The sequence below is a fragment of the Falco naumanni genome, chromosome 4 (assembly GCF_017639655.2).
Source record: "Falco naumanni isolate bFalNau1 chromosome 4, bFalNau1.pat, whole genome shotgun sequence".
NCBI lineage: Eukaryota > Metazoa > Chordata > Aves > Falconiformes > Falconidae > Falco > Falco naumanni.
Genome location: NC_054057.1, coordinates 64,694,884 through 64,708,123, shown reverse-complemented (window position 1 = coordinate 64,708,123; position 13,240 = coordinate 64,694,884). Strand labels below are relative to the sequence as shown.

General features: G+C 50.7%; 1 protein-coding gene across 1 annotated transcript; it reads right to left on the bottom strand.

Moving 5' to 3' along the window:
• Nucleotides 1–345: 345 nt before the first annotated feature.
• On the bottom strand, nucleotides 346–4,239 carry FUT3 (fucosyltransferase 3 (Lewis blood group); the record flags this gene model as incomplete). The annotated part of the gene is made up of 1 exon (XM_040590446.1): nucleotides 346–4,239. A coding segment is annotated over one exon (1,341 nt), but the record flags the coding sequence as incomplete, so codon positions are not given.
• Nucleotides 4,240–13,240: the final 9,001 nt, after the last annotated feature.

Below are 13,240 nucleotides of genomic sequence, written 5' to 3'. Positions count from 1 at the left end.
TGAAGTTAAGAGCATGAAGTACACGAACTGCACTGCACATGCATATACATTACACATGCTCTCATACTCAAAAAGGCATGCAAAAGAACCAAACTAATTAAACCTTCTTAATGACATTGCTGCGTTGTAATTTGCCACTCAGTCAGTTTTGGTAACATGCTGTCGATAATACTTACTTGTTGCTAGTGTGCATATTACGGAGAATTTCAGACACCCCGGGGTGTGTTTCCCTCCAGAGGACCATGGGCAATCTTGAGGCCACATCAAATGACAGGTCCAGGGGCTACACAAAAACAGATTGGGGGGGGGGGTGGGGGGTGGGGGGCTCGGGGTCGTGGGGTTGGACCGAAGTTCCTGTTCACAGGCATTTGCTTCCCCAGTGTGAGCCTGCAGGTGGCTCAAAGGAACGAGATCCAAGGTGGAACTGAATTGCCTGTTTACCAAGATGTTTATTTAATGCACATGGTGTTCTCCATAAACATCATCACCATGTCTCCAGTGGGACCAAACCTGGGCTCCCTGCCCAGGCACAGCCACTTGCTGTGCACCTGGTGAATGCCACCTTGTGTATTTGGAATGCTGTTGGCCAAGGGAGCCGCACATCCACAGTCACCCACTGCTGCAAGACACATCTAAACCCCCTGGAGACAGCGGCCCTGCCCCAACACACCCTGCATTGCCACCTCCAGGAACTCACCTTCCCTGCAGTACAGCCCTTCAAAACAGGCTAAAGAAAAATATTTCAGGTGAACTGAACGTGTTCATGGGGCTTTACGCTGTGGTTTCTTCCTGGGAAGGCTTTTTATGATACTGGCTAACGCCAGGAGCAAGCTCCTCATGGCTGTGTTCATGCGTGCAGCATGGGCTGTCTCTAGCAGCTCCTGGAAATTTGAAACACCCTTTCCAAGCAGCTGGACCTTGTGCCCCAACATGTGGTACTCCATTGCTGCTCAGTTTAATTAACCACTCTGTTTTGGAATCGGTTTTGTTGGCAACACCAGCAAAAGGCAGCTCTGGAGGCCAATGCTCAAAGCTGAAGTTTTCCCAATGGAAGTCTTGAGGTGGAAGGATTTAGCCCAGGGACAGACATCATCTTCCCAGGAGCAGCAAAACAATTCCATCTCAACTCCTCAGTGCCGCCCATTCATAGCAAGAGAATGTTCGCAGCACTCACCTGCAGAATATTATTTACCCCTTACCCACATCCATATCAGCTCAATCAGTAACATTAAGGTCTTCAGTTTCTCCAGCTGCTCTGAACTGAACTGGCTCTGGAAACAGGAAGAGCACCAGGATGAGATCCCAGGAGCTACATGCTAGAGGAGGAGAGGTGTGTCCATCTGCAGGTGGACACAGCAGAGGCAGAAGCATGGACTATTATTTGGCAATAAAACTCGATGCCTCACCAACCTACTGCTCTTGGAAGCAGCCAGCAAGCACATGGCTAAGGCAGGCATGGCATGGTTTTCTACCTGAATTTCCAAAGGGGTTTGCTAAGGTTCAGCAAAGGCTCTTCAAGAAACTAAGCACCCTCAGGAAGATCTCATCCAGACAGGTACTTTCAGGAGGACAGGAAAAAGATGGGAGGGATAAAGGTTCAGATTTCAGAGTGAAGGATTTGTTCTTAGGCTTGTGCTGATCAATGCGTTCAACAATCTGCAAAGCAGAGAAAAAACAAAGGTTGCTAATGAAAATAAAGGACTCACAATCCAAAGACAAGGTCTTGCTGATGGTCCTTCTACAGAATGACTGCGGGAGGAAATGCAGAAGGAATTCTTTGGAAATGTTTGCTAAACGCTGATGACGGAGAAAACAATTGCATCTCTGTATGCATTGCTGGACTCTGAGCTGATTTTCCTCATGGAAACATCCTGGGGTCAGGACAGACCTTTGAAAGCTCAGCTCAGGGATCAGTAGCAGTCAGGAAAACAAATTGAATGTCCAGTGGCATCGGCAGGGAGCCTGGAAAGGCAGAGCTGTGTCCACTGACTCCCTGCAATGGGGCTCCCGACCTGGGAAGGAATCAGTTGCTGGTGATAGGGCTTGAACAGCAGTGGGAATCCCAGTAAAGGCCAGTTATTCACTGTTTTCCAAACACATGGTCCAGAGGCATCAGCCAACGTCAGAATTTGCGGTTTGAGGCACAGGGGAGGAGGTGGCTGGTCCTGAGTATCTCCTTGCGACAGGGTGCTGCAGGCACTAAAACATACGCTTCTTTCAGGGGCGTCCTTGGCACCCCACACCTTACCTGCACCAGCCTGCTGCTGTCAGACCCCCTCCTCAAACCCATACGGACTTGCTAATCTGTCAAAAAAACAGCTTTGTAAAATAAATTGAGTTGCTTTCTGCCCATTTAGCATCCTGATGCAGCACCCCAACGGCAGTCAGGGAGAGCCCGAGGCAGAGCAAGGGCAGGACTGGGGCTGCGGGGCTGGGAGAGAGAAGCACGGCCAGTTCCTCCTGCAGCAGCAGGCAGCCTCGTGGGGTGGTTACCCCTTCAAGCCGCCGCTCTGCACAGTACACAGTCCTTGAAACAGGTTTATGATAGGTATTGCTATTTCACCTCCCCCTCTTGGCCACTTGCTTAGGCTCTCCAGCCTGTGGAGCTGATCCAGGATTGTTTGCTGAGACTGAAGGTGAACTTCTCCAAAGACCAAGGTGTAGCCAGCATAACAATTTGTTCAGGTAACTAATAGATCAGCAAAAAAACCCAGTGTGCTGCTCTATCTGACAGTCTATTCTCCAGTAAGACAAAGATGTACAACCACCTAAGAGCTTCTTTGTCCTTGTTCAGTTCAAAGCTCCTCTTGTCCCTCCATTTCCATCAAGTTCAATCACCCTGTGAAATTGCAGCCCACAAAAAGATTGCAGTGGAGCAGAGAGCTGAGCAAACAGCAGTTACACAAACCACTCAGACAAACTGGGCACAACCTGGTACCTGGCCTCTGTAGTCTGCAAGAAGTGACAAGCTCTGCAGACGTGCAGAGCCCAGCCTGCCCCCACCACAGGTTTCAACCACTTGCGCCACTGGAAGTAGCGCCGGTATCTCTTGGCATCCCTGCTCAGCTCCCACAGGTACCGTGCCAGGTCCCCAGCGCTGGCGAAGTCATCAACATGGATGAAGGAGTCAGGGGGCAAGAAGCGCTCGTAGTTTTCTCGAGGAGGCCCCAGCACAACAGGGACGGTGCCAGATGACAAGGCATTCCTCCAGAGCTTCTCGGTGATGTAGTCTTCATGCTGCGAGTTCTCAAAAGCCAGGTAGAAGTTGTACTGGGACACGGTGGGAAGGAGCTTGTCCCAGGGCAGGGGCAAGTGATGCTGCCCATAGACATCCACAGCGATGTGTTTCTTCAGCTCCTGGTAGTACTTCACCCGGTGGGAGCCTGCCCTCCAGTTGCTGACTACCCAGGCCACCAGCTTGGTTTTGGGTGGGATGTTGAGGGGTTGGGGCTGGCCAAGGAGCTGCAGCTCCCCATAAGGGGTGAATATGTCCGAGTCTCTCCGGTAAGACATGGTCAGGTTGAAGAGGTTGTCCATGGCGCCTAAGTTTGGAGAGTGACTTGGGGACTCCAGGTTGAACCAGATCCAACGCTGGGATGGGACTCTGGGGAGCTGGGCCAGCTCCTCCGCGTCCCCGCACACATCCCTGTGGTGCATAATCACCACATCTGCCTTTTGGGACCAGCTGTGGTTGACAGTGAAGTGGCAGTCTGGGGTGCCGTAGAGCTGTGAGCAGTTTCTGAAGTTAAAGCGGTACCCAAAGGGCCACTTCCACAGCAGGATGGTCAGCCTGTGCTCCCCCTTCCATGGGGTGCTGGTGTTTCCAGCACGGGACAGTTGTGCAGTGGGACTGGGGCTGTAATGCTCTAGCTCCAAAGTCCTGAACTGATGAAGAAAAACCAAGACACAGGAGCTGAAGATGAAGCTTAAGAGGAGGAAGATGAAGAGTTTCCTGCAGGAGATCATTGTTCCATCTGCAAGCTCCACGAATGGATCTGCAAACACCACAGACAGGACAATGAGCGCCAGGCACACAGGGGTCCTGGCAGGGAGGTGGCTCTGGGCACACCGATGGCAGCGAGATACGGGCAGGGGCTCGGGGACGGCGTGCAGACCTGCAGTCCTTGTACCTCCAGCCAACCCCTGCAGCAAGGGCGGCCTGCAGCGCGCTGTGCAGGCACTTACACAGACGCTCACCCACAGGGCACAGCCGCCCTTCCACAGCGCCCGGGCGTCCCCCCATCACCGCCCACAGCCTGTCCCCACCAGGCCGCGCGTCCTCCTGCCCACCGCAGGCTCCTCAGGCCTCGGGGTGCAGGACGGGCCGAAGCGCCAGCAGCACCCAGGGACAGCTGCCCGTCCACCGCCCCGCCAGAAATCCTGCCACCTTCCCAGCAGCCTTTGGGCCCAAAAGCCACTCCCCCCCTTCTGGTCATGTGCTCTGTTGTGATTGGCTGGCAGAGGCAGCCACGCCTTCTGGTTTACCCAGACACGGAAGGCCTTTCCTCGACCTACCTGGGGCTGCCATTTTGGTTTGACCCCCATTTTAGGATGTGGCGCCACCACTGCATGGAGGGCGGTGGCCCACTTTTTCAGACAGCATTCTGCTCTGTGATTGGCTAACAGCCACCTCCTGACACCATCATACCCACGTGACCTCAGGCAGCCCTGTGATTGGCCGGCAGGACTGGCTGTGGGTGTGGCCTGAAGTACATCAGAAAAGGACCGCCATGTCCTCCCCTACGGCAGGCCACCAGTTTTGACAGTGCCATTGCCCTATGTGCTCCCAGGCACTCCTGTGATTGGCTGCCTGCTTCCGTTGGACTAAGAAACAGCCCTGTGATTGGCTGCCTGCCTTCTTTGGGCCAGGAAATGCTCCTGTATAAAAATATAAACATTTATATACTGTATGTAGTATATAAATGGATATTTTGTACTTCTATACAATATATCAAAGTATTCGTAAAGGATGTACAAATACACTTTTTTTTTTTTTAATTTCGATATAGATACACTGTTTTATATATTCTTCTATATAAATCTATATACATCTATACATATATATTTATAAAGCTATAGATACCAAAAATATATAGCCACAAAAACACAGACACAAAAGGGCCAGGCTGGGGTCCCCCACTTCACCATGTCTGGGTGGGCAGAAACTTCAGCAGGGCAGATGGGTACAAAAAAAGGGGGTGGCATGGAGAAGTCAGAGCATGCCCAGGAGCAACAGACCCCTCCAAAGAAGCCACCAAGGGGTCCCCAAGCAGGAACCCTGTGCATCAATGAGCCCCTGCCCCCGAGCCCAGCCCAGCAGGGGGGCAGAGCACCGGGGCTGAGCCTTTGGGCTTTTCATGGGGCTGCAAGAGACAGGCAGAGCTGTCTGCAAACGTGAAGAACCAGAACAACACGTCAACTTCAGAAGAACATCTGTGTGGGCACAACAAGGAAAAGACCCCAAGGGGATCCCCAAAAAGATGACACAAAGTAGAAGAACAGGCCAATGGCCCCATGAATCACAAACTGAGTTTTGATGTCAGTGTCACACAGAAGGGTCAGATGGGGTCTTACAGCTACCTGTAAGACCTTGTTTGGGGGGATCTTACAGCTACCTGTAAGACCTTGTTTGGGGGGATCTTACAGCTACTTGTAAGACCTTGTTTTGGGGGGATCTTACAGCTACCTGTAAGACCTTGTTTGGGGGGATCTTACAGCTACCTGTAAGACCTTGTTTGGGGGGATCTTACAGCTACCTGTAAGACCTTGTTTGGGGGGATCTTACAGCTACTTGTAAGACCTTGTTTTGGGGGGATCTTACAGCTACTTGTAAGACCTTGTTTTGGGGGGATCTTACAGCTACTTGTAAGACCTTGTTTTGGGGGGATCTTACAGCTACTTGTAAGACCTTGTTTGGGGGGATCTTACAGCTACCCGTAAGACCTTGTTTTGGGGGGATCTTACAGCTACCTGTAAGACCTTGTTTGGGGGGATCTTACAGCTACTTGTAAGACCTTGTTTGGGGGGATCTTACAGCTACCTGTAAGACCTTGTTTTGGGGGGATCTTACAGCTACCTGTAAGACCTTGTTTGGGGGGATCTTACAGCTACCTGTAAGACCTTGTTTTGGGGGGATCTTACAGCTACCTGTAAGACCTTGTTTGGGGGGATCTTACAGCTACCTGTAAGACCTTGTTTGGGGGGATCTTACAGCTACCTGTAAGACCTTGTTTGGGGGGATCTTACAGCTACCTGTAAGACCTTGTTTGGGGGGATCTTACAGCTACCTGTAAGACCTTGTTTGGGGGGATCTTACAGCTACCTGTAAGACCTTGTTTGGGGGGATCTTACAGCTACCTGTAAGACCACGGTGGAGTGCAGGCAGGTGCCATATGGGTTTCTTTGTTGATGATCTCATTGAACATTTTAAAACAGCTTATCTGTACTAATAAATGGCCTTGTTTGTCACTGTGTCTTTTGCTTCAGTGCCCTGTGAACAGCAGCCGCATTCTCCTCAGCACAGCTAGCACCCGTATGACCACCCCTCCTCCAGCTTCTGATGGTCTCTGTCACAGCACCACCACCAGTGGTTTTATCACCAGCATCCTCTGTACTGGGTGATAGTCATGGTCTTTCAGGTCTGCAACACCCCATAACTTCTACAGACCCACTCTCTATGGTCTCTACGCGTGTGGGGCTGCTGCCTGTGTCCCAAAGCTCAGGTCTCGCTGCTTTTGCAGTAATCAGGGCTGTCTAACCAGACAGTCTTCATTGCATGCCAACACTGACCTAAGGATAAGGAAACCCATATGGCACCTGCCTGCACTCCACCGTGGTCTTACAGGTAGCTGTAAGATCCCCCAAAACAAAGTCTTACAGGTAGATCCCCCAAAACAACATCATTTCCAGCAAAAGCTGGTGGGTGCAGAACCTGTCACCTCTTATCTTGTATCTCAGCAGTACCTACACCAGCAACAGACATGATAAGAAAACAGAGAGGGAAGCAATGCCTCCCTGAAATCAGATGTGAAACCAGATGGCTGCAGACCCCTGTCCCTCCTGTACTCAGTGCCTCTCTCTCGCAGCCCAAGTTGAGATCCTCCTCCCATAACTATTAAAAAAAGCAAAGGACTGTTGCAACTCACCTCTGGGCTTGGTCCTGGTGAAAAGGTGTGCCATGAAGGTGGGCACCGAAGTGGATGACACAACCAGGAAAAGAGGAGAAAAAAGATGAGTGCAGATGCAGGGAGGGATCAGCAGCACATTCCAGGTGTTCCTCGGCGCCTTAAGCTGCGTATGCCAGTCACTACCACCAGAAACACGTCAACCGATAATAAAAGCTGTAATAAAGCCAGGATGGATTCCTCTGACAAATTAAGGAATTGTCAAATAATGCTTGTGGTTAAAGCATACCTTACTGTTAAAAACACCTCTGCACATGCACTGGTCTGCTTCCTTTGCTGGTCTCCACCCGCAGGATTTGCTGGTGATGTGCTTTCTTCACCTTCTGTCGCAGGAGGAGAGCTCTCTTTGGGAAGGATGGGCAAAGCTGGCCTGGAGAGGAGGTTTAGGAATCGGGTCTGCAAGCCCCGCTGCCAGCTAATGGGGTACATGGCACAGCCACCTCCATCCCCACACCAGGCTACATCTCCTTGTCAGCTTTCCAGGATCTCAGACCGGTGACTTCAGCAATCACCATGCCCTTCAGGGCAGAGGAGCGCTTGGGCAAGACTGGGGGATCCCTCCTGTGTCCAGCGCTGCAGACCATGCTCTGGAACGACTCCAGCCCAGGTGAATAGGCATTGTACACCACGGTCTGCGGACTTGGAGAGGTTGTTTGTTTGCCATGGCCAGAGTGAATTGATCTTGCCTCAAGCTTGGTTGCACTTGGCTGGGGTATAAAAAGCCATTATGTGTTATTATCCGGCTTAAATATATTCAGTTGTAAATACAGGTTGTCGGTCTGGAATTAAATTCACAGAGTTTTCATGCAGGTTTGGGGTCTTTTGGGTGGGCAAGAGAAATGCAAATGGACAATAAGGTGTGGAAGATTTTACATTTCCAGACCTTGTACCAGCAGGAGTGTGTTTCCTGGGGCAGAGCTAGGGGGTCACCTGAAGTGTGTCCACATACCTCCTGCAGACCTGGGAACACTCCAGCACAGGTGAGAGCAAAAAATACACCATGGCATGAGGGATGGGGGCCATAACTCATGGTGTTCTCACCCTGGATGAACCAGGCAGCCTGAGGTCTCACAGCTCCTCACCCGCACCTGAGAAGGTACCAGCCACTATACTGCTCTGTCTAGAAAATCTTGAGAAACCATGACTTCTTACCCTTTCCCCCATGGCGTAGGCTACACCTATACCAGTAACTTAAACAACACAAGGGCACAGGTTCTGCATTTAAGTCACCTAAAGGCTGAAATTTGGAATGGCCCAGCTTTGGCATGATCCAGCTAGTGCTGTGCCAGCTGTGACCCAGGTGTGGTTTGGGAGTCACCAGGGCAAGCAACCATTCCCTACAGGTGGACTGCATGTGACCACTCCTTGGTGGCAAAAAGATTCCTCTAGTGTGAACATGGTCCAGCCACGCTGGGCTCAGCCCAGCCTCAGGAGAACAGGCTCATCCTACAAGGGTAGAGGCAGCCATGAAGTTCAGGTGTTAGCTGGCTTTCTTGCTGAGGGTCCGTGAGCTCTGCAACCAGCAGCACAAATTAAGACACTGCATGCCCAGATGTCCCCAGCTGCAATTTTTTACTCAAGGCTGTAGAGGAGGAAGAAGATTTGAGTTTCCCAGCACCACGGGAAGCTCTCAGTGGAATGATCCTGGAGCACCAGGTAAAAGGCTTCAGGCAGATGGAAAATTCAAGACCTTTGTACCCCTGAAAACCAGGACTGAAAGGAACTTAAGCTCAGCAGGAGTAATTAATGTAAATGAAACAAATGAGGAAGTGTGGGGAAGCCATGGAAAACAGTCACAAAGCTGTGGATTGAGAATTGTTCCGAGTGGCACACGTGACATCCAGAAGGTGAAGGGAGACTGTATCACAGGCAGAACAAAGAGGCTGTTCAGGTAATAGACTTGGCAGGACCAAACCTGGTTGACATGAAGAGTTATTGTTATAAGATGAATAGTCTCAGTAATCCCTACATCTGAAGACAAATAATGCTGTGTTTTGGAGAAGCTTCCTGGTTACTGCCCTTGCTGACCCAGCAAGTGGCAGTGGAGCTTCAGATGCTGAGCTCTCACCCAGCTGAGCACAGGGAAATGCAAGGGCTGAGCTCCCCGTGCCAATGGGACAAGTGTCACTCACCCAGGGATGCCGGCAGGTGGACAGCTTAGACCACCTACCTCCCAAGAGGTCACCAAATGCAGATAGTCCACAACGATGGATTTGCAAACACACTGGATTCATCTCTGTTACTAAATAAATGGGCCTGAGGCTGGGTTTTGTCCCTGAGGCCAAGTGACCCAGCTTGACTCCCATCCCCGCTGCTTCCTGGTCAACTGCAGCTGCATCCAGGCTTTTTGCTGGGAATGGTCTCTGCCTTGGGCTCTCCTTGGACCATGTCTAGGTGCTATTTGAAGGGCGCTGTTTGGCACGGGCTAAAATTGTGCCAAGGTTTGTGCAGTACAGATGATAATGGGATGGTGTTTGGACCTGTACCCTGGCTCCCTGCAGTTTCCCGTTGCATATGCAGCATGTGAGAAAAATGCATAGTCCAGGGCTAGAGCTGAGGGGTGAGTTCTTGGAAACATTTATCTAACCAGATACCTTGTCCCAAGAAAAGCCACAGACTCCAAGGGGACAGGGCACATGTCTCTCAGCCCCATCAGCAATATATCTCTGCTTAGTATCAAGGCATTTTATGTTTGCATTAAAATTAACTGGGAAAAGGTCTCTATGTACCTCCAATTCCTTTGAAAAACTTCTGCGGAGTCTACAAGGGAACAGCACTACATTTCCCTGCTCCAGTCGCTTTGGGCAGACTGCAAAGAGTAAGAGCAGGGCAAAGCAGTGGGAGGAATCAAGAATTCCTTTGTGAAGACTTACCAGGATGCTCTGCCCAGAGCGCTCACAGCTGCGGTCTCCAACAGCTCCCTGCTCATCTCTTGCAGAACATTTTGTTGAGGCTTTCCAGGAACAAAGATGTTTTGGGAGATGACCATCAATAGGCAAATACCAGCACGGACCCAGTGGTAAACATGCAGCTGAGCTTCAGTGGGTAGGATGGGTCGGTCTTGTCCAAACATGACAGCTGTTGATGCCTCGTTACCCTCAGCCTTTTTGTCTGCACAGACATGAAAGGTGTCAATAACAGCTCTCACCCTGCCAAATTTCTTATGAGGTTTCCCTCCTTAAGGGAGGAGGATCAGGGTGGTAGGAAGGGCCCAACCCCCAAATGTGCAACAGGTCTAAGATGCCGAGCATGTTATTTATACCTCTTCGTATAACCACACACCCTGGTTGGCATCCAGCACTGGCATCTCTGATCTTCTAGGCTAACCCATCTCATGGCACAGCCCAGTAAGAGCAGAGCAGAAGATACAGTCACCAAGAACAAATTCAGCAATGCCTGATCCAGAGCCCTTCAATGTCAGCAGGGAGACTGGGATGGGAGCGTGGGGTTGGCGACCAGCCCTGAACACCAGCAGTCCCCCAGACCCTGCACCCCCTGAGTCATCTGCCTCCCTGGGTGGGCCAAACCTCATTTCCACTGTCACTCCCCGGACTGCCCCATGGTTTTGGTCTATCTATAGTGTATCACCAGTCCTGTACATTCGCTGGGACCGCAGCTCCTCCCAGAGGGCAACACTACCTTTTGGCATGGGTCTGACTCCTTGGGGGATCCCAGGCCAGGCAGCCCCACTGCTGCTCCCCACCAGCTCCAGCCTCCAGGATAACGGCAGGGAGTGGTGCAGGAAGGTTGTCAGCTGTTTGTAGTCTCAAGAATGTGATATTTCCTTCCAGAGGTTAAAAAAAAAACAACAAAAAAACAAAAACAAACAACCAGCAATTACTTGTGCTGCACCCAGAGCTGAACCACGCCAGGAAGATGCCAATGCTAATGTCCCCACTTGCCCTGGCCACATTCACACACAGCACTGAAGGGCTCCAGCATTCTTCTGGGGAGGAATCAAGTTATTTGGGAATCAGAGATGCTATGTGTCTCCAGCATGCCCAAGTGTATCTGTAAATTCAGCAAAAAAACGTGTTCCCTGTGACAATTTATGCTGCCTTCCCTGATTCAGTAGCAGCCCAACACATGGTGTGCTGCTCCCCCCGAGCTGTCCTCGGCCTGCCCATTCCTTGAAACCATCAAGTGTCTTTCCCAGGTCAAGAGCCAAGATCCTACATTTCTCAGCATTTAGTAATCAGCATGTGATGGCGTCAGGGTAGGATTTCAGCAACTGCAGACAGTTAACACCACCTCCAAAATCCATCTCGGTACAAACAGTCCGCACAGACAGACCTGGACACTTAAGCAGTGAAAAAGCCACACAAGAACGTAGGAACATCCCTGGTGGGTGAGGGAGGGCCTGATTTTGAACAGCGATCACTCCTAGCACACTTGCGATCTGAGTGCTGCCAACAGGGAGATTTCTGGTTTAGAAATATTTCTTCCATCTCACATGAACCCGTCCCATGCCGGGCTTGGAGAGAGGAGAGGAAAGAGGGAGCAACCATAATCTTGGCTCCAGGAATCCGCTTTGATCGGCCTCGCAGAACTAGGTGGTGAGGTCAACTTCCCCCCGCCCTTGAAGACTTTTCCAGCCTGTGCCTGGATATCCCTGATGGCTTTTGAACTAAGTGACAACTGCTGTGAGATTTGTTAAGGTTCATGGAGCCCCAACAGCTGCTCCAGCACCGCTTTCCTCCGTCCACACCCAGCATCTCCGAAGTGCCCAGGATCTACGTGCTGAACGCTACCACGAATCTGCTGACTGCAGGTCAGCCGGCTGCCCACTACCACAGCTTCACTGCTTCCAACGAGCTTCTTTATTCCTATGCTTCCATCCCGATTCCCAGCCAACCTGGAATCCCAGCATCGTATGAGGATACGGACTCGAATAAAAGGGTGCTACGAACTTCCATCCACAGCTGCACAGCAGCCTGGGAGCAGGGGGTTCTTGCCGAAGATGTTATGAATAAAATAAAAAACATGAGCAAATTTGGAATCCCACTGCCTCACTCTTTAATTTGGCTCTGGTTTGCTGTTTGCCACATTTCCTAAAGAAATGCAGTCTGCAACAGTATTGCAGTTTGATATTTTGCTTACCCAGCATCCACATACCTGTGCTCCCCTGTGTCCCTGTGCCTGCCTTTCCAGGGTGTCACCACCTCTCCTCCCATGTAAAAAGTCCTGCAGGAATCTCACTACTGCTATATCTTCACTTTCATCTTCACTTCTTCCCTGCCTTTTTTTTTTTTTTTTCATCCAACGCAGAGGCTCTCCAACACAGTTTCCTCTGGAGAAAACAAGATTTGACCACCTCTGTGTTCAAAGCTATGCTCAACATCTGGGGAAAGCTCAGGGGAGCTCACAAGACAACAGCTATTTCATAGGTTTATACTTTTTAAGACCAGGAAAGACCATTTCATCCTCCAGCTGGGCCTGGAAGGACATCATCCTCACAGGGACCAGCTGGCTGAAACACACCCTCCCAGGAGGTATCAAGGTAGATTTGGGAGCTTTTGTCTGGCTTTAAAATTCAGCAGGTGAGGATCTAAGCTCTTTTTTTTTTTTTTTTTTTTTCCTCTCTGAAAACCTTCTGCACCCACTGCTCTCATCCCACAACATTAAGAACGTGCTATACCACCCAGCCACGAGTGTGGATGGCAAAACAGAGCATGTCAGGGCATTTCGGAGGCAGCTCCGATGCTACCCGTAGCCCTGCCATCGCCCCAAGCCTCCACTTCAAAACAGAAGGTAGATAAGATATTGCCTGCTAATGGCTTTCCATATAAATATTAAGACCTTTACTCTCAACCAGTTTACTCTGTGCACTGACCCCCTTGCCGGGGTCACAGGGAATGGGAAACTGTGGGAGGTCCCCAAGTTTTATAAATGAGAGGGTTTCCCTGCACAGACACGTATCATGAGGCACCCGGGAGTCAAAGACACTGATTAATGGTACCAAGAAGGCCTGTTGTAGGGGAGCAGCGTCGGAGCCGTGCTGGGCAGGGATTACTGAGAGATTTAGCAGTTCAGGTGGATTAAGGGTGATTTGTCAG